Source organism: Diabrotica undecimpunctata, chromosome 9 (assembly GCF_040954645.1).
Source record: "Diabrotica undecimpunctata isolate CICGRU chromosome 9, icDiaUnde3, whole genome shotgun sequence".
Classification (NCBI taxonomy): Eukaryota; Metazoa; Arthropoda; class Insecta; order Coleoptera; family Chrysomelidae; genus Diabrotica; species Diabrotica undecimpunctata.
The window spans coordinates 36,602,036-36,623,170 of record NC_092811.1 but is presented as its reverse complement, the minus strand read 5'-3'; the positions used below and the strand labels follow the sequence as shown (position 1 = coordinate 36,623,170).

Below are 21,135 nucleotides of genomic sequence, written 5' to 3'. Positions count from 1 at the left end.
AAGCTTTAGTCAATTACCTTTATCATTGTGCTACTAATACCCCTCTTCTGTAATATTTTCCATAATTTTTGCCTTAGTACCGTATCAAACGCCTTTTTAAGGTATATATAAGCCAGATACATCTTTTTTTACTGTTGCTAATATTTTTCTATTAATTGTTTGATGGTAAATATATTAGATCATGGGTGCTTCTTGCTTTTTTGAATCCGCTTTGTGAGTCCTCAAGCGTGCTGTCAATTTTTTAGGTTATTCTTTTGTTCAATATTTTTTCGAATATTTTCATGACAGTAGCAGTGTTATTCCTCTGTAGTGGTTGCGATCCGTTCTATCGCCAATTTTAGAAATCGGTACTATCTGAATAATCAACGTCAAGACAAAACCAGCTGCAGGCTGTGGTTTTGTCGACCACAAAATGTTACAGGCAGAATTTCGTATTAAGTTACATAGTAAAACATTCACAAATAAGAGATAAAAATTGATTCCAAAAGACCAGGAAAAGATTTGAGAAGCATTAGCAGAAGCTGTGACTAGTGACCAGTGACTACCGGAGACCCTTACAATACGTGGGACTACACAAACAAATGGATCACTGAAGCCATCAACAATACTAATCCCAAAGACAAAACAGCTAGGAAAAAACATTGGATGACTGAAGAGACTCTCAATCTTCTAGAAGAAAGACGAAAACTTAGAAACGGCACATCAAATTCAAAACAAAAAGCAATGGAGATATGCACCATAAATACAGCTATAAAACACTTGTGCAGAAGGGACAACAATAAATATATTAAAAACTTATGTGTACAACTAGAGGAACATGCTGACCGCGAAGAATCTAGAGAACTTTTCTCAAAAGTCAAGTATTTAGCGAGAGAATTCAAACCGCAGACACAGATCATCAAAGATAATAGTGGAAATACCATAAAAAATCCAGACGGTATAGCAGAGGTGTGGAAACAATATTGCAAAATACTATTCTCTAACAACTACCCAGGCAATATAACAGAGAAAAGAAGTTATGAAAAAGAACCTCAAATATTGACATCAGAAATTGAGGCTGCAATTAAAAAGCTAAAATTCAGAAAAGCAGAAGGAGATGGAATAACAGCTGAAACACTCAAAGAAATGGGAGAATTAGGGACAGAAATAATGCTTAGAATTTGCAATGAGATCTGGAATGCCGAAAAGTGGCCAAATGACTGGGGTAAACTCACGTTTATTCCCATATATAAAAAAGGTTCACCGACAGATTGAAGTAAGTACCGTACAGTAGTATTGATATCATACGCGAGCAAAGTACTTCTAACCATCATCAATGAAAGACTAAATTCCCCAAGAACTATGCGGATTCGTCCCAGGTAGAGGACAAGAGAACATATTCTACGAAAAATCTCGAGAGTTTAACATAGAAGCATATTTATTCTTTGATGACTATTCCAAGGCCTTCGATACCGTAAAATGGGATAAAATGTGGCATGTACTTTGAGAAATAGGTACTCCAGAACATCTAATCTATTTATTACAAAAACTATATGTAAATAATAATTCTAATGTAAGAGTTAATAATGTGGTTTCAAGAAACTTCAAATTGAAGTCTGGAGTTTGACAGGGATGCATAATATCCATTATTCTATTCAATATATGTAGTGACCCTATTATGTGTCAAGTTTTTGAGGAATGGCAAGCTGGAGCAACGATCAGAGGAAGAAAAATCAAAAACCTACGTTATGCTGATGATACTGTTATATTGCCGTCATTACCAGAAGAACTGCAACAAATTATGAATAGGCTAGGCATGGTGAGTACGGAATATAGTTTGAAAATAAATATGCAGAAAATCAAAGTGATGATCATCGATAAAATCAGAAACAACCAAGCAGAGATAAGAAATATGGCAGGTTACGAAATAGTCAGGTTTTTTAATTACTTAGGCTGTGTTATTACTAAAAGTGGAGGATGAGAAGACGAAATCCGTCAACTCATCACAATGGCCAGATCGACAACAGCCAAACTCACAAAAAATTAGAAGAACACTGACATCATAAAAAACACAAAATTACGCCTTGTTCGAGCATTGATATTTCCTATCGCCACCTATGCTTCAGAAACTTGGACAATAAAAAAAGCCGATTCAAAGCGTACAATGGCATTTAAAATGTCGGTCTACCGTAGAATGTTGCGCAGACCATGGACCGCTCATCGCACAAATAACTCAATTCTAGCAAAACTTAACATAAAAACTAGACTCATCACAAATCACAACTATCAACCAAAATATACTGAGATTTTTTGGACATATAACTAGAAGAAGAAAAGGCATGGAGCGAATGATAGTTGAAGGTAACGTAGCGGGTAAAGGATCCAGAGGAAAATCTCCAGTACGATGGTCGGACCAAATAAAGGAGATGACTAGTTACTCATTCTCGGTAGCAAAACAACACGCACAGGAGAGAGATAATTGGACAGAAATGTTCAAACAAATTACATGACGCCACTACATTCGTACGAAGAAGAAAAGATAAAGGAGGAGGAGGACTATCTAAGCCTGTCTGTCAATTGGTATCTGTTCTTATCATCATACTCTGTTGCATTTTGTCTCATATTTGTCATCATTTTACTTGTCATTCTGTTATACCCTGGCGCATTTTTGTTGTTTATTTCTGCAACAGCTTCTTGCAGCTCATTTATGATTATAGGATATACATTAGTATCTTCGATTCATTGTTTCAACAGGTTTTTTCTCTTCTTGATAGCAGTGAGTTTGTAGCATCTCCTGAAAATATTCTTTCTATCTAAAAAATCCACATTATAAACAAATAAATTACTGCAGCTGGCTGTATACCATGTATCACAAAAAGAGGTTTAAATCTTTGTATGTAGGTATATTTAAAAACCCTTAAAAGGGCTACATCAAAAAACACAAACGTTTTCGGAATAATAATTCCATCATCAGGTTAAAAATACAGGTTAACATGCCTGAGCCACCAAAATATTAGGGTACAACCCTAGTGTTGGTTATACATAATATTACTACAGCCAAACGATTCAAAAGCTTCAGTGATCTTAAAATGATAACAGCAATCCAAATGTTGGGATTTAAAAATGTTGTTTTTGAATTGTGTCGATGTGTTGTTTGAAAGGTCATGTTTAAGAGAATGACATGGTCAGTAACATGGGCTGCCTAATGCATAAGTCATTCTCTTAAACATGACCTTTACCTCCATCGGTAATTTTACATCCTTCATATCCAAAATTCAAAAATGTTGGGATTTAAAAATGTTGTTTTTGAATTGTGTCGATGTGTTGTTTGAAAGGTCATGTTTAAGAGAATGACATGGTCAGTAACATGGGCTGCCTAATGCATAAGTCATTCTCTTAAACATGACCTTTACCTCCATCGGTAATTTTACATCCTTCATATCCATAATTCAAAAACAACATTTTTAAATCCCAACATTTGGATTTCTGTTATCATTTTAACATCACTGAAGCTTTTGAATCGTTTGGCTGCAATAATATTATGTATAACCAACACTGTTCCATGGTGCATTGACATTCTGTTTTCGACACCGTTCATAGGTATTTTGTCAATCAGTTACCAGCTGATGTCCGTTTGAAGAGGTTTATTCTCCGGACGCTGGTACTCACGTGAGGCATGGTTATGTGTTGCCTGAAGTTAAATCTAATAAAGTATTAAACATCACTCACTTTTAAACAACAACATTGTACATTTTTTAGTAACTTCAATTTTTTGTAAAGGGTTGTACCCTAATATTTTGGTGGCTCAGGCATGTTAACCTGTAAGTATAACCATTTTGCTTTTTTAACCTTAGTCAACATTTCAATCACGTTTGTTTTAATTAAATGGTTTATACTTATTTTAGGCTTTTTAACCTGATGATGGAATTCTCTTTTTATTCTCTCTATCTGTTTATTATTTTATTTTCTTCTGGAAGAAGTTCACCGGTTTTATTCTTTATGTTTTTTATGTCTTGATTTTTTTCTTTTCTTATCGATCTTAAAACTCCATCGAACAGTTTCTGATTCTCTTTACTTTTTGTTTCCCAATTCTGTCCATTTGTCCTTTTTGCTTTTGTAACACATTCTTTTACTAATCTTCAGTATTTTTTATATTCTTCATTGCTTTCTGGTGTTTTATTTTATAAGTATATTTTTCAAGCAATTTTCTTTCTTTTAATTTGTTGTTTTATTTCTTCCTTCCACCATGCCGTTTGCTTTCTTTTATTGCTCTTTTTACTTGTTCCATAGTTGTTCTACGTTTCGACCCCCTACTTTTTCTTTATTATTTCCTAGCTTTTGATGTATGGTACTTCTCAGTATTTTCTTTACCTCTCAGTTTATATAAGTAATAGTAGTAGTGAGTAATAAGAAGTGAAATACACCAGCCCTTACAATATTTTGTTGACTTTCCTTGCGGTACCTGTGAAACCAATAATAAAGTTATTATTTTTAGCTTGCAATAGTCTTACGTCTATTGCAAAGGTTAAATATAATCTTTTTGCAAACCTCTCGCCAATTTTTACAAGTGTCAATACTCGCAAGTGGTCATAAATTATTTTGAAACCTTTCCTTCATTGCTAACTACAAAAATTCAATTCACCGTTTCCCAAGTTCAACTTTTTCTAAGGCATGTTTGTTTTAATATTAGCCAATAAAAGTTGGCATCGTTACAACTCATGCATCAAATTATTTGTAAATAAGAAACACACATTGTGATGGTACATTTGGATCCTTGTTTCCATTAGGAACGGTAGATTCGGAGCTGTAAATCGTTCATCAAATCTTGATATGTAAGAGACTTATGGTGATTGATTTTATTGAGATTTAATATATTATTTATATTTTAATCCGAATATATATATATATATATATATATATATATATATATATATTTATATATATATATATATATATATATATATATATATATATATATATATATATATATATATATATATATGTATTTCTAAAGTATTCAACTAGTGAATTCAGAGGTTTAATCGGTCATCGGTCAAGGTTGGCAAATAAAATAAGAAGTCAACTACTTCATAAGTTTATCGAAGACGTTTCGCTTTATATTTCTAAAGCTTCATCAGTTCTCTAAAATATAACAGATGACATAGAATTTATAAGAAATGCAGATGTTTATAGTTTATCACTTACAACTCAATATGTAGTATATTATCGATGTTACTATATCTACTGTAACCTTTTCTCATTATTTAAAACTAACTTAACAAAAAAAAAAACAAAACAGAAAACACACAAACTCTGCAGAAAATAATGTTCATATTCATAGATACGAAGATTTAAAAATTTTTAAACGAACATGTGGCTTCATTTAGATGGTTCTCCACTGAAGGCAAACAAAGATCTGATTTATTGCAATAGATGCAATACCGAAAATTTTTTAAGGGCCATATGTCACCAAATTCCAAGTTTTGAGACAATTATGAACTTCTACAGGGGTCATTGCATTATTAGTTGGACGGGTGGATTTGTATGGCGTAAATATTTGATATGTTATTTTTAATTTATGTTTTAATGAAACTTGGAAATAGAGGATCATTGTGTTATTATTTTGAATGGGAAATAAGCCAAATTTTAACTGAAGAATAGGTGTTATTTATTTCGTAAGATGAGAGTGTGGTAAACCTGGCTCAAATTGTCTATGTCGGTTCTTTTATTTATTGCCGACGAGTTCTTGAGGATCTCACACATTTCAATAAAGGAGCGTTTCTGATGGTTATTTTGTTTCGCCAGTATTTTGGTATTTGTGAAGTCAATGTGATGTTTGGTGAAAATGGCGTGTTGTGCAAGGGCACAAGAGGGTTTGGAAAGTCTAATGTCGCTTTTGTGTGAAGTTATACGCCCTAGAAGAGACCGACTGGTCTGGCCAATGTAGCAGGAGTTTCATTCTGAACAGGGTATCTGATAAACGACATTAGTCTGCTCTAACGAGCTTAGTAGAGTTTTAGACTTGGAGAATTTCTTGGTACTTACAAATTCTGCACCCTTTTCGTCTGGCAAATCAGCTTTCAAAACTTACTGACACTACTATTTTCACAAAATATATACTTTTGTTTCAACGTTTAAAAAAACACACACTTGATCCTTCCTCACTTCTCGTTCAACAGCAGGTGATCCCTTTTTCTGCTTCAAAAATCATTCTCGTCTCTCAATCCCTACCATAATTTTCTGTTGACCAATCAACATCCTCTACTCGATTCCCCAAACGCCAACACTTTCCAATTCCAGAGAAGGCTAGGAGTGCATTCAATAACATGGCCAAACTCTTTAAAAGCCACAATCTTAATCTGGAGATAAAAGTAAGGCTCCTACGATGTTATATCTTCTCAATATTGTATTATGGAGTTGAATCCTGGACACTAACTGAAGCAATGGAGAAAAAACTTGAAGCCTTCGAGATGTGGCTATACAGGCGAATTCTAAGGATATCATGGACAGACAAGATAACCAACGAGACCGTATTACGAAGAGTGGGCAAAGAAAGAGAGGTGGTGTATACCATTAAAAGGAGAAAGTTGGAATATCTCGGACATATAATGAGAAACAGCACTAAATACAGATTACTGAAGGTAATCCTACAGGGTAAAGTATTCGGAAAGCGAGGAATTGGGAGAAGGAGAATATCATGGTTGAAGAACCTGAGGAAATGGTTCTCCACAACAACAACGAATCTATTTAAAGCATCAGTCAATAAAATAATTATAGCCAGAATGATTGCCAATATTCGGAACGAATAGGCACTGAAAGAAGAAGAATATAACATTTTATTTACTTAAGCTAATCTTAAATACCTATCCTAATTTGAAAAGTCTCTTTTCTTCACAATACTAAATATAATTTCACAACACAATAAAATTAAACCGTTTATTTAAATATGCTATAACTATAACATGATTTTACCAATCTTTGTGTCTTCTTCTTTTTCTCTATTAATTTTTCTTTATAAACATTTTCGGATACCATTCGTATTTCATATCAATATATATATATATATATATATATATATATATATATATATATATATATATATATATATATATATATATATATATATATATATATATATATATATATATATATATATAAATCACATATTTAAATCATTTTAGTTCCTGCGTTAAGCTATGTTTTATTAACAGTGTAATTGCGTTAAATCAAAGCGATATTTTCTCCAGATTAAATGCAAATTTCATAAATGTTGTATTTGGAGTTATGACATTATCAGTGAAATGGCAGTGAAAAAAATTTGTTTATAAACTATGCTATTTTATCAATTATTTAAAGATTTTTGCCACTTAATCTCTACTCAAGACTGGTATATTTTGATTGATGAATTTTATCTTGATATCGAACATATTATTAATTATTATTGATATGTATAGTACTGGATAGAAATCTCACAAACATCTGCTAATAGAATTTCGTTGCATATAAAATTTTGGTTCAGAAATTATCGTATGCAACATGTTGTACTTATCGACAAAACATACAATTACTTGCAGTTTCGATTACAAGTCTCCATACACTTATTTCTCAAATACATATTAGATATAAATCATTCCCGTTCTTTTTCAGGATGTCCGCCATGACGGAATTCGCTCTAATTAACTTCAAAGGATTCAAATTTTTAATAACCAAAAATCCATCCAACAATAACTTGGAAGCATTCATCAAGGAGCTCAAGAAAAACAATGTTAAGATCGTCATTAGGGTGTGTGAGCCGACATACGACACTGAAGCTTTGAAAGGAGCTGGCATACAAGTTGTTAATTTAACCATTCCAGACGGAACCTGCCCTTCTGATTCCATAGTTCAGGAATTTTTCCATGTTTGCAAAAGACAGTTTTGTATTAATCCGGAGTCATGTATAGCAGTTCATTGTGTTGGAGGTGAGTTAGTCATAAATATACTTACTATTTACAATATGTGCTTAAAAGTGTATTAGAATCATATACAGTATGATGCAAATGTATGGAATAACTTTATTTCAGAAACAGACGACTTTAAAAAAAAATCTTAAAACACGTCAATTTTAATTATTGAATGACCATCAACTGATATATTATGTGTTGGACATTACGTCATCAGTGTGGCGCAATGACGTAATCGACGATTTTTTTAAATACAAACCGAGGTCACGCGACAGCTCATTCGAAAGGTCTCCTTATTGCCTTTCCAACGATATAATCATTTAAATATTTATTTCTACAGGGTTAACCAAAACTGTTGGTTTATTAATATAATTAACTTACAATAAATGTTTACTTAAATACAATTAAATTACAACAAATGTTCAAATTGACAACCTTCAGCAGTAATACAATGTGTAAGATGGGCAATAAATTCTTTCCTAACGTTTTAAATGACTTCAGGTGTTATTTGTGCCATTTCCGTTCTGATGCGCTTTTTCAATTCTTCTACATTATTCTGTCCATTTTGATACACACTGCTCTTTAAATATTCCCACAAAAAAAGTCTAACGGATTTACATCTGGAGAGCTCGGTGGTCATTCGATGGATCCCCTTATACCTATCCACCTACCTGGGAAAACGTTATTACGGTAATTTCGTACCTCAACGCCGTAGTGTGGGGGAGCCGCATCATGTTGGTACCACAAATCATTTCTATTTGGAAATAGCTGATTCAGCTGTGGCAACAAATAATCCTGAAGAAATTCTAGATAACGAGAAGCAGTTAAGTTTTTCTTAAAAAAATATAGCCCTACAATTTGATTGTTTATAATGTTTATCAACACGCTGAAATGGTAGTCACGATGGATAAGGGAATGAAAACGAGGCCAATAAAAATCAACCGAGGAGTAAGACAGGGAGACACCATATCTCCAAAACTATTTACTGCCGCACTTGAAGACATCTTTAAATCACTAAATTAGAAACGAAGGGACTATCGATAAACGGAAAGTATCTAAACCATCTAAGATATGCAGATGACGTAGTACTAATAGCCGACAGCTCGAAAGAACTGAAGACGATGATCGATGAGCTTCATACGGAATCCATAAAAAAAGGACTGAAAATGAATCTGAGTAAAACTAAGCTAATGTCGAATAAAGATGATCAACCGACGATAACCATCCAAGGAACAAAAGTGGAACATGTAGAAGAATACATATATCTGGGTCAGAATATCAAGGTAAACAAAGAAAACCAAACTACCGAAATAAGCAGACGAGTAAGAATGGGATGGGCCGCATTTGGAAAACTCTCATACATACTGAAAGACAAAAAGATACCCCAAAACCTTCGAACAAAAGTGTTCGATTTTTGTATCCTTCCCGTTCTCACTTACGGAGCTCAAACCTGGACATTCACAAAAAAGAACATGGACAAGATTCGAAAAACTCAGCGAGCCATGGAACGACAGATGCTTGGTATCTCACTAATAGATCGGCAAACGAACGAAGCAATCCGGAACAGAACAAAAATAAAGGACGCCGCGAAACAAGCAGCTAAATTAAAATGGAAATGGGCTGGACACAACGAACGTCTCGAAGATGGTAGATGGAACAAAGAAGTCGGAAACTGGCGACCGTACGATGCGAAGAGACCAAGAGGAAGACCTCAAATGCGCTGGAGCGACGATATCAAAAGAGTCGCAGGACCAATGTGGAAACGCATAGCACACAACAGGGATGAATGGCGAGAAATGGGAGAGGCCTTTATTCGACAATTCGGATAGAAAAAGGGCTATAAAAAAAAATGCCGGCTCAAACATTTACCTTCTCGGGATATTGTGTCCTATACTCTTCCATCCAATGTGGATTTTCACTTGCCCAGTATCGATATGTCTGGCGATTTACTTGACCGTTCAGCATACAAGACGCTTCATCAGAAAAAAGTACCTTTTTTATGAAACCCAGATCTCTGTTACATTTTTCCATAACGGTTTCGTAGAATTTGATTCTTCTATCAAAGTAATCTTCTAATAGTTCCTGGACCAGATGTACTTTCTATGGATGCCACTTCTATTTTAGCACTCTTACAACAGTTGATTGGTGGACATTATTATCTAGTGCGACCTGCCTAGAACTGGTATGGGGATTTTCATGAAACGCCAGTACAACGTCCAGTTTCTTGGCTTCGGATATTGATTTTCTATCACTTCTGGGAAGATCTTTAACCCGTTTCTCTACTTTTTTTTTCAATTTTACTTACTGTTGATTAAGTAATTATTTCGCGATTGGGTATCAAGCATTAAATAAATTACGAACTTCTGCTTGAGTCCTCACTCTATCTCCATAACCAATCATGATTAAAATTTGGATTCGTTCTGTTTGTGTTAGTTTCAGTTTTGTAAATACTGTTATTAATGCTTAAGAGTAAAAATTTGACGTCTATTATTTGACAGACTCACAGATCATTGACAAATAAAGACGAGTCAATGACAATATAATTTTAAATATTTTTGAAAAATAACTTGGAATACTTAATACAATAATTAATTTCAGATTAAAATGTAGCATTGTTTGTTATCAATGTATTTTTTTTTCGGAACCAGCTAAAACACTATTTTGTTTTATTTCCAATGGAGTTTCTTAGTATATTTTAGTTCAGTGAATGAATATTTATTGTAATTCCATGTTAAACAACAAAGTTCATAATTTTGGTCAACCCTGTAGAAATAAATATTCAAGTGATTACATCGTTGCAAAAACGATAAGAAGACCTTTGAAATGAGCTGTCGCGTGACCTCGGTTTGTATTTAAAAAAATCTTCGATTACGTCATTACGCCGACACTGATGACGTAATGTCCAACACATATATATCAGTTGATGGTCATTCAATAATTGAAATTGACGTGTTTTAAGATTTTTTTTAAAGTTGTCTGTTTCTGAAATAATGAATTTATTCCATACATTTGCATCATACTGTATATTTCTCGGTTTTTTTCTCACTTTTACATGCCTTTGCGGTAAGGATCAATATATTGAGTAAACAGAGCCATAAGTCTCCGTCTCTTACCGTATTGTTCATAACAACGTACTCCATTTTTTATTAAATTCACAGGTCCACTTTTAGTTTTTCTGGTCCCTGTCTGGATTCGATCCATGAACCCACTAGACTACTAATAGAAGTGCGTGAGCTAATCTGCTTTGCAATCGGATCAATATTAAGATTATCATTATCATTTTATTGACGACTTCATCGTTATCACACACACACACGCGTACAACCGCTCTTAAAGAGACATGTGTGTTAAAAATGAAACAGTTGGACCCACATGTCCGAACATCAAACCGGTCACGCTTCGTAATGGCGTGGTACCTATCTGACCCCCCAAGGATATGCCACTACCTCTCCCTATCGCAGAACATAACGAATGGGGAAAATTTGTACTGAAGGTTACTTTGGATGCCCTGGCTAATGAAATGTCCTCTGGTTTAGGGGTAGCTAGAAGAGCTTGTCTCACTATAAATGACTGAAGTTAATTTAATACTTGACTTGGGAAAAGCAGTGTGTTCCGGAGAGCGAGCAACCGACCTAAGTCGGCGTCCCTCTATCCGAAATGTGTGTGTTAGATCACTCAGCCGCCGAATTGGCAAAATAAATTTTGTTCTCACCGGCTGAGCCACCGAAGGGTCTGGCCATCGAGCTTACATTTGTCGTACGTGAGTTAGATGCTCAGAGTTCGCTGTTTGGACTTTTGACTTACCTGAGGCGTTCTAGGACATGTGATGAGAGGGCGAAAATACGTATTATTACAACTTGTTATGCAAGGCAATATCCGAGGAAAGCGAAATGTGGGAAGACGAAGAATATCCTGGCTTAGAACTTAAGGGAATGGTTTGAATGCAGTAGTGTAGAACTTTTTAGTCATAATGATGATTAGTCATGACGCATAGCCATGATGATTTCCAACCTTCGATAGAAGATGGAACTTAAAGAAGAAGAATAAGAGTTCTAAGCCTGAAGGGTTTTATGCCTGAAAGGCATTTTGCCTGAATGCAAGGGCAGCTTATGTGCGAATGTGACTGAAAACCAGCATTTATTTTTGTTGACTTGCTGATGTAACAGAAAGTTGTTAGTACGAGGTTAATATGAAATAATATTAGAAAAAAGTAGTAATAGGTGGGGTGTGCATTTCCAGGTGTATACGGCCATCATACACTCCGTGTATATGTTTGTTTGGTTTCGTTTTTTTAGTGTAAATGGTTGATAAAAATAAAAATAACTAAATAAAATATAATGTAGGGTAAGTAATTGTTTTTTTTACCTTAGGTTTTCATGGTAGTCTTTTAACTCTCTTAATAGTCTGCTCGGATGTTTCCTGATTCAACAATCTCAGATGTTCATCTCATATGCTCTTTCATCCATCATTTTCATAATCATCTTTTGTTGTGAATACCTAAATACGTAACTGAATGGAATGTATCTATGTATTCAGAGCTTTCCTGATTATATGATTCTGGACAGTCTGTATCCTTTTCCTGTTAGTTTTACACTTCTGCCCGCGTGCAGCTGAGGAATATGGTAATGTTGAAAAAATTATACTTCTGTATTATACGAGTACTTCGATACTGCATTTGCCATCCTAATCTTGGTATTAAATCTCTTAAGTTGACTCTACCAACCTGTTAGTGTTGAGAGATGGCTCTTAAGTATTTCAGCTTTAGGGCTTTAGGTTTGATTCACGTGTTCCGTGAAGGTCAGCTTTTTGTCCAACATTATGCCGAGATACTTGGCTTAGCTCGACCATTAAATTGGGCTGTTGAAAAGGGGTAGTTCGCTGCTTGATCTCTCTTTCCTTTATTGGTACATGACGGCCTGTATTTTCTCCTCCAAGTTGGCGGTCATTTTCCATTGCACACATCATGCTTACATTCAGTTGAGTGCCCTTCATAAATGTATTGTTACTAGGTCAGGGTCTCTACTGCTGGCTACTATTACTGTGTCGTCTGCGTATAAGCTTAGTAGCGATCTAGGTTTCGTTGAAGTGTCTGCCGTGTATAGTGTATATGCCATGGTTCCGATTTCGGACAGGTTGGATCTATCCGAACTCTAAACCTTCTGTTGGCTAGAAATGACTGGAGAAGACATGTTATCATCTCACTCTTTCCACATTGGTTCTTTTTATACAACAAGTCTTCTTGCCAAACTCTGTCAAAGGTTTTACTGATGTATATTTTCATGGAACTCTTTCGTGATGTATTTAGCTAATCGCAGTACCTCAAGTTCGCACGAGTATTCAATCTTTTTCGTCGTTATCGTTACCATCGTTAACATTTATATAAATTTCTTACAGACGACCAGCAAGTCCCCAAAAACATTACTATGGCCTGTAACTCGTTGGCTACGGAAGAAATTTGGTACCAAAATGTTCGTAATAAAAATCTGCATAACTTCTTTTATTAAAATTTTTTGATGGCTTGAGTAAACATGTAAATAAACAAGAAAACAGCATGAATTTTGATTTTATAATTTGAATTGAACTCACGATGTCTCACATCATACGGCTGGGCTTATGTCAGTTTTATAGAATTTTCCTCTCAGTATCAATTAAGTATTATATAACATTATTATCTGATTACTCTACTGCTAATTGTGTTTATATCAAAATAGTAAACAAATCACCAAATACCAACTCAATGGACACAGTATCTAGTAAAAAACCGTCAAACATTAATATTTTTTGGGGGAGATCTAACAAAATAAAATAAATTTTAATCAAATACAAGGCAGATATCGAGCACAGTTTTATTCAATCTTGCCCAAGTACTTTCGCTTCTAGAGGGGCGTTCACTCATCACAAATTAGGCGTTCTACAAATCGCACCTTCAGAACTATAGAGCATTAACTGCAAATAATATCTTTCTGAGATAATGGGAATTTAAAAATATTTTAACACTAAAAAATTTTTTACTCTTAAGATATTAAATGTTAAACCAAAATTTTTGGAAATAAAAATAATCAATTTTAAGGGGCTTTAATCCCAAATAATACGTATTAAAAAAATGTTTGATTTTTGGTAGATTTTACAAATAATTCCTTATAGCTCTCAACTGAAATAATAAAATTGCACATAATCAAATCAATGGTAACTTTATTACAGACAAAAAAAAAACAGTATGTAATAAAAATTACAAGCTACACAGAACATGAAAACGTATCATCAGACAATACAATAATATATTATACATACTTATATCGCAAGTATCATTAATATTATGGTGAATCATTTCCAACTACTAAATTATTAAAAAACTCATGGTATTGGGGTTTAATTGCATTTGTTTCGCATAAAGATAAGAGATCTCTCTTTTTAACTGCAGTGATACCTGGTGCAGTATCATATGCTGTCTTTACTTCTAAGTTTTCTAGTTCAGTAAACTAAACCCTTAATCGGCGACGCAGGTTTATTGTTTTGAAGGGGCCTTCAAAACTAGTCTTCACTTTGAAGGAAAATGGCCTGTTCTTTTCTACCTCAAAAACTTTAATATCATTCCATGTGATTTTGTTTCCGTCTTCATCAATGTTGAAATTGTTGCCAATCATTGAACATAAGTGTTTAAGGTCATAAAATCCATCAGTGCACATTTCATTTATTTTGAATGGTGGTCCATTTTTCTTAGCTGACTGGATAACGGTCACCCATTGGGCTGGTACATAAATAGGACCTCCTTTAAGAACTCGCTTTCGTTGTTTTTCAATGAGGGAATTCATGTTATCTCCCTCGTTCTGGGAATGTCTAGTAATCAGAAATTTATGTGTTATTTTAGGTATATTAAATGTATGCACTGCGTATACGTATAAGGCGAGTATAAACTTATTTTTGTTCTGTCCGGAACAATTATCTGAATAGAACACCACGTTGGTGCCGTTTCCTATGTCCTGCAGGTATTGAAAAAGGCATGTTCCAATTTCATTGGGACCACGATGAGCAATGCCCTCATACCAAATAAAACAATGTCCCAGTCCTTTTCCGATATCGAAAATTGTGAAATTGAATGTAGAAAGTCGTCACTTATAATAAAAGCTTGATATTTCACCACACGGAGTAGGCAACACAGCTTGTAAATCGAAGCATGCTGTTATGTATTCTTCAGATTTTGCTAATGCGGCGTCTTTGGTCTTTTCCTTTCTACTTAATTCAACTTCGTGACGATGTTTCTCAAATTCAGATCTGAGAACTTCTTTGTCGCTTGCATTTTTGTATGACTCACAAAGTGAACACTGATCCTTTTTCGGTGTGAAGAATCCTATATTAAACTCTGTATTAAATATATCTCTAAAGATGTGGTAATTTCCATACTCACGTTCTTGTGCGATTGATTGAGAAACATAGTCTCTGTGAAGGTCTGCTAACGTTTTTTCGCCACTTATAAATATTCTGCTTGTCTGATTTCTTAAGTAATGCGACTCAACTTTTGGAATTTCAGTGAAATAAGTTCGGATCCTTTGCTTGATTTCGTGCCCTACTTGCTTATGATTTTGGTGAAAGCCTCTTTGGTCTTTCTGTATGAAATTATCCTGTGTTTTTAACTGAATGTTTCTGATAAATTTATCACTTATGCGGAGAGTTGACATAAAAAATGTTTTGCATACTCTGTACTTGTTATCTTCAATCTCAAACTCATATTCATAGTTTGGTGCTCTTGGACGATTTCCTACATTCACTCTACGGTATTTAATGTTAGTTTTTTTCATGCATTTTAAAACAAAATTTCTTTGCAACATGAGGTCTCCAAAGCTCCAATATTTTGTAAACAGCTGGATTCTTTGTTCATCTGTTATTTTATTTCATTTAAATTTACATTTATTTTCATTGCACCTATTTTTCATACTTCTAGCAGGAACTTGAACATTTTTGGCATTAGTATAAGCCTGTCCTAAATTTCTTTGTGTCTTCCTCAAATTTTTCTTCCATTTTTCTGGCTGGCGCTTCCGTTTCCTTGTATTTTTTTTCTCCTCTTCATCCATTGCATTGACTTACATATTATTTTCTGCATTTAAATCTTCATTCACTACGCTTGCTCCAACTTGTAAGTTTTTATCAACATTTTTTTCGATGATGGCATCTTCTTCGGTAATATTTTCACCGCTTGATTCATGTGGCAGTACCGGCCACCATGTTGGATCATCAATGCTGTCATCGCTGAATGCTGATAATAGTGAAGATTCATCCTGTAAAATAAAATAATTGTAAAAAGCGAATATTACTGTGGTTAGTACTGGCAACATAGGTACTAAGAATGATGATGAATGACTTAGTTATTTACAATTGTTTGATGATCACTGCCAGTTCGATGGTCTTGATCTAGGTTCACACCACTACAGCCAGCAAAACTACTGGTGATCTGAAATAAAACAAAAAGTTTAATATCCCGTAACTACAAATAAAATTAATTGTAAACATCATATCATGGCACTAGTTTTATTAATTTAATTTTAATTAGATATTATTCCCATTTAGTAGCACAGGCTTCTCGCAATCATTGGGGCAGATGATCGATTATGAAATTATGCTTCTACAACAATAATCAACTGGAGTAAAAAAACTAATATAGAGAGGCCATCAATCCAGTTATTTAAGTAGGAACAAATATTGAATTCTAATAAAAAAGAATGCGCTACGAACATACCTCAGAGGCTATTTTTGCTTGGAACAGCTCTTCTCCACGACTTGCAGCTTTGTCAGTTAACATTGTTGATGGATTTTCATTCTTCCACGTATCTCTCTCTGAGATTATTTCTGTAGGACTATCTTCTCGGCCAACTCTTTCAAACTCTGAAATTTCTGTTTGAATTTCATTTTCTCTTGAGAATAAAGTCCCTTCTTCTAGCAAGGGTGGTAACTGAATTAAAATTTAAACTAATTAATTATCAATTTAAACTACCTATATAACTGTGCATTCATTAAAACTTGACATACTTAATTATTTAAATTCGTGTTGCTAAATACCCAAATAATAAATAAATAAATAAAAAACACTCAGTATTAGTCGTTCCTAGGAAGGCCATCCATCAGAGGAACAGTAAGTAATTATAGGTTATAATATTGGTAATAATAATCATACTTACACGTTCAGTACACTTATTTCGGAGATCTTCTAAAAATTGCAGTCTTCTAGCACACATTTTTCATCAATATCAAACTTTTGCTACAGATTACTCAAAAATAAAAGCTACACCAAACGAAATCAAGATGTAAATGAATAACGAAGGCACAACAACAGATTAGTCGGTACTAACGTACTTTACTTAAAGGCAAAACACGCCTTTATTGGCAGCTCTTGATTGATGCATGTGTAACAGTGTTGCCAACTTTACAAACTGTAGGAAATTATGTGCAAATAATGCCTTATAGTTTTGACTACGTGAAAATAGTTTAAGTAAAATAAAGAATTATTTGCAAATAATCCTTTACAGTTCCCAATTATTTTTTTTAATTAACCAATGACATACAGCATTTAGGGGTATAGAGTGCAAGTATTAACTAATGCCTTATAGCCCCAAAAAGAGAATTTTTTTTAATAATTCCTCATAGTCAACTCAGTTTAGGATTTTTTAGCAGTTAATGCCCTATAGTTCTCAAGGTGCGAAATGTTCATGAGAAAACTGGATATGTCCAAGTCGTAAACGGGAAATAATTATTTGCTTTCGTCTGGATACCTCAGGTGGTTGCCATGGTCCAATGTTATTTTTTATCTCCTGAAGATTTGATGGTGTGGATTTTCATTTATTGCTCCAGTTCTCGAACAGGTACTTTATGAAATTTTTGTCTGCTGCTTCGTTACCTGTTATTCCAACATGTGATGGTGACCCAGAGAAACTTAATACTTGTGTCTTTAGTATGCAATTTATTTAGTGCTTCTTTTATTAGTTAAGCTAATGGATGCTGCGTGTATATTTTCCTGATTATTTCTAGTGATGACATAAGACCTGTCACGATTAATATTGTGTTCATCTTCATTGCATTTGCAATGTGTTTCCATACTGTATCAAATGCTTCAGTTATGTCAAAGTAAATTGCCATACATTTTTGATTATTTTTAAGAGCTTCGTGAATAGCGTTTTCTAGATCTATAATATTGTCGTTTCTAGATCTGCCTGGTCTAAAGCCAGCTTGTTGGTAATGGCCAGCGATGGTAAGTTGATCATTATGTTCTAAGTTCCAGATTAATCTTTTGTTGAGTATTTTTGAAGAACATATTAATGATATGGGACGATATGATTCTGGTTGTAATTTATCTTTATTTGGTTTAATAATAGGAATAAAAGTGGCTTTTTCCAGATTTTTGGAGAAAATTCAGCTTGTTTGTATGATTTTTACAGTTTTATTGGCATTTTCGTATATATAAATTTATTCATTACATTTTGTATTTGGTGTATATTATTTTTTAACGGTTTTTTGCAGGACTGGGAAGAGCTCCAGTAATGGTGGCCATAGCTTTAATGGAGCTGGGATATACTTACGAAGATGCTGTACAACTGATTCGACAAAAGAGGAGAGGCGCGATCAATGCCAAGCAACTGGAATTTCTATCAAAGTACAAACCAAAGTCACGACTGGGCAACGATAAAAAGAAATGTGTGATTCAGTGACGTAACAAAACGAAGAGAATCTGCTTTATTCGAAAGTTTTCGTGGAGTCTTCTTGTTTACTGATTTTGATATCTAGGTGCTAGATAACACAAATGGTTTATAAAATATATTCTGTCTTTCGGATTGTTTAGATTGTTTTGTCCAGATAGTTGAAGGATACTGAGTGAATAATAAAATTTTAGATGCCTTACTAGGTAGCGCAATTCCTTCTAGTCATAATTAACACATTAATAAAATTTATAACAAAAATTTATAAATCTTTAACAAAAAGATGGTTTGTATAAATGAGATAATAATATATATTCTGTCACATTCTGATCTTTCTTGAAATCGTGTCTTTGTCTGTCATCTGTCTATGCGATAATTCTTACAAGGAATAATAGTACTGTAGTCCCAAAACTTGATGTATACGTTCTTGTTAGTACAAGAAATAACCCTATTGAATTAGTCAATACGTAAAAGATCACCAACGTTATAGATAACTGCGAATCAAGAGGCTAAAGGGCCACAAAACTTGGTAAATTGTTTCTTTGTTTCATGTATCTTTGGTTCGTGTTACGTTCAAGATATCTGCTGGTTCTTTGATACTCCGTTATATCGGTGTATCAGTAAATGGAATCAGAGTTGTTAACCTCATTGTTAAAAGTAACGCTTGCGTGTTGTATATTTTTTATTTGAATATTAAAATGTACTTTAAATAGCTAATTAGTAGAATATGCCCCATTCCCCGCTGAATGCTAAAAAAATTGTAGTGTCCAAAATTGTCAAAAAATTTAAATATCGTAGCAGATTCCTAGATTTCTTGATGTGACCATGGACGTCCGACCTGCAAACTACCCACTCGATGAGGAGATGTCCATGCAAACTCCAAGTGGCCAGTATGAAGAACACAGAACTGAATAAGAACTGGGGTGGCATCAGTGAAAACCTGTCAAATATAACCTTATACACGAACCAGGTAATAAATCAGAATGTGGTGTGATACAGAACATGTAACATATCGAAAAAATTATTTATTAATCATTTCCTATTGCAGGTAAAAAAAATTAATGCATAGTGTGTTTGTAACTAATATTAAAGGAAGTTTCTTTGTACTCTTGGTTAAATAAAAATACTGACAGTGAAGTTATTTAAGAATTTTGAGTTAAAACTGTATTGCTCTAAGCAAAATGTTCAAAATTAAATATTATTTTTAGTTATGACCTTTTTATGAAATATTTTGTGTTACTACAATTTGATTGTAACGAATATTTTGCCTACCACATAGGGTATTACTATGGGGGGTTGAAAATTGGGGACAGAAATTATTGGGGCAGAGATAGAGCAAGCAAAATAAACGAAACTTATGCGAACGGCGCTCAGGGTTTATTTGGCGAAGCTGGGTCGTGGATAAGTGAATGGCAAGGGGGTTGGATTGGGGCAACTACAAAAATGAAACAAAAAGAGAGTACTTACATTAATCTCCTGGACAACTGGCCAAACAAAACACAAGAAGGTCCTCTAGCTATTTAAGATAAGGACGCCGTTTTGAGGAAACTTCCTGCTGGATGAAAGAAAAGGTTCTTCCTTCCTCAAAAACACAAGAGAGAGGTTAGGAGACTTTTCTAAAATAAATAGACAAAATGGTTTAGGGAAAAAAATTTAACATTGTTATCTCACCACAAATATAGATAATACAAAAGTATCAAAAACAGACTTACTATGTCCTATTTCTTATATATTAATAGTTACAAAAAATAAATACAATAACAAAGAGAAACACTTACAATGTCCTATCCGTTTACAAACTCTAGTAGTTGGAGATACTACAAAAACTTACAAATGTTACTGGGCTATAATTTGTAGCAGAAATAAATTATTACAATTGAAAAAGTATCTTTAAGTAAAATTATTCATGGATGTTAACCTTTTTCTAAAAAAACAAACAAAATCTCAAATATGATTAGATATTTATCAGATGTCAAAAATAATAAAGTTAGCTGTCATATGTCAACAAAACTAAAGCTTAAAACTAAAAATAATTAACATGACAGCTAAGCCACGCCCTAAGACATATAATTTTAATTATTACAATTTAAATTATAATGAAAGCAACCATTATTAAAAATTGTTTATTTTTCCTTTAAGAGTTCAAACAAAAAAAGTTACCTGGATTTCACTAAAATGAAAGTCCACTTTACTTTACATTTTTTGAGGTTGGAACTGGAGTTAGATTCACCGCCACACGAACAAATTTACCTCCAAACTGCGATAGGACAAAACAAAATTGAGGTTGAAAATGGCACACTGGAACGCAAACTTTGGACTCGGCTCCTTAAAAACTCAACAATCGAACATGTGGGTATCTTTCGAATTTGTTGAAAAATGCAGTTTTACAAATCTCTCAAATGAGATACGGCATACAACAAAAGAGTGATTACTCCTATCAGAACGTACACATTACTTACATCACTTTTTTTTCACAAATTTGCTGGTTTTTTTCGACTAAATTAAATACGTCTGCTTTCAATTGCCCATAT

General features: G+C 33.8%; 1 protein-coding gene across 5 annotated transcripts in view; it reads left to right on the top strand.

Moving 5' to 3' along the window:
- LOC140449845 (PRL-1 phosphatase-like) overlaps positions 1 to 19,336 on the top strand; it is a 57,960-nt gene extending 38,624 nt beyond the window's left edge. Inside the window, exons 2-3 of one of the 5 annotated variants that reach the window (XM_072543207.1) lie at positions 7,627 to 7,940; positions 18,429 to 19,336. In XM_072543207.1, the coding sequence (XP_072399308.1) occupies positions 7,627 to 7,940; positions 18,429 to 18,616 (502 nt within the window). In that variant the 3' untranslated portion in view covers positions 18,617 to 19,336. The remainder of the gene's footprint in view (positions 1 to 7,626; positions 7,941 to 18,428) is intronic. The other 4 variants (XM_072543209.1, XM_072543212.1, XM_072543211.1 and 1 more) reach the window with 4 other exon arrangements.
- Positions 19,337 to 21,135: the final 1,799 nt, after the last annotated feature.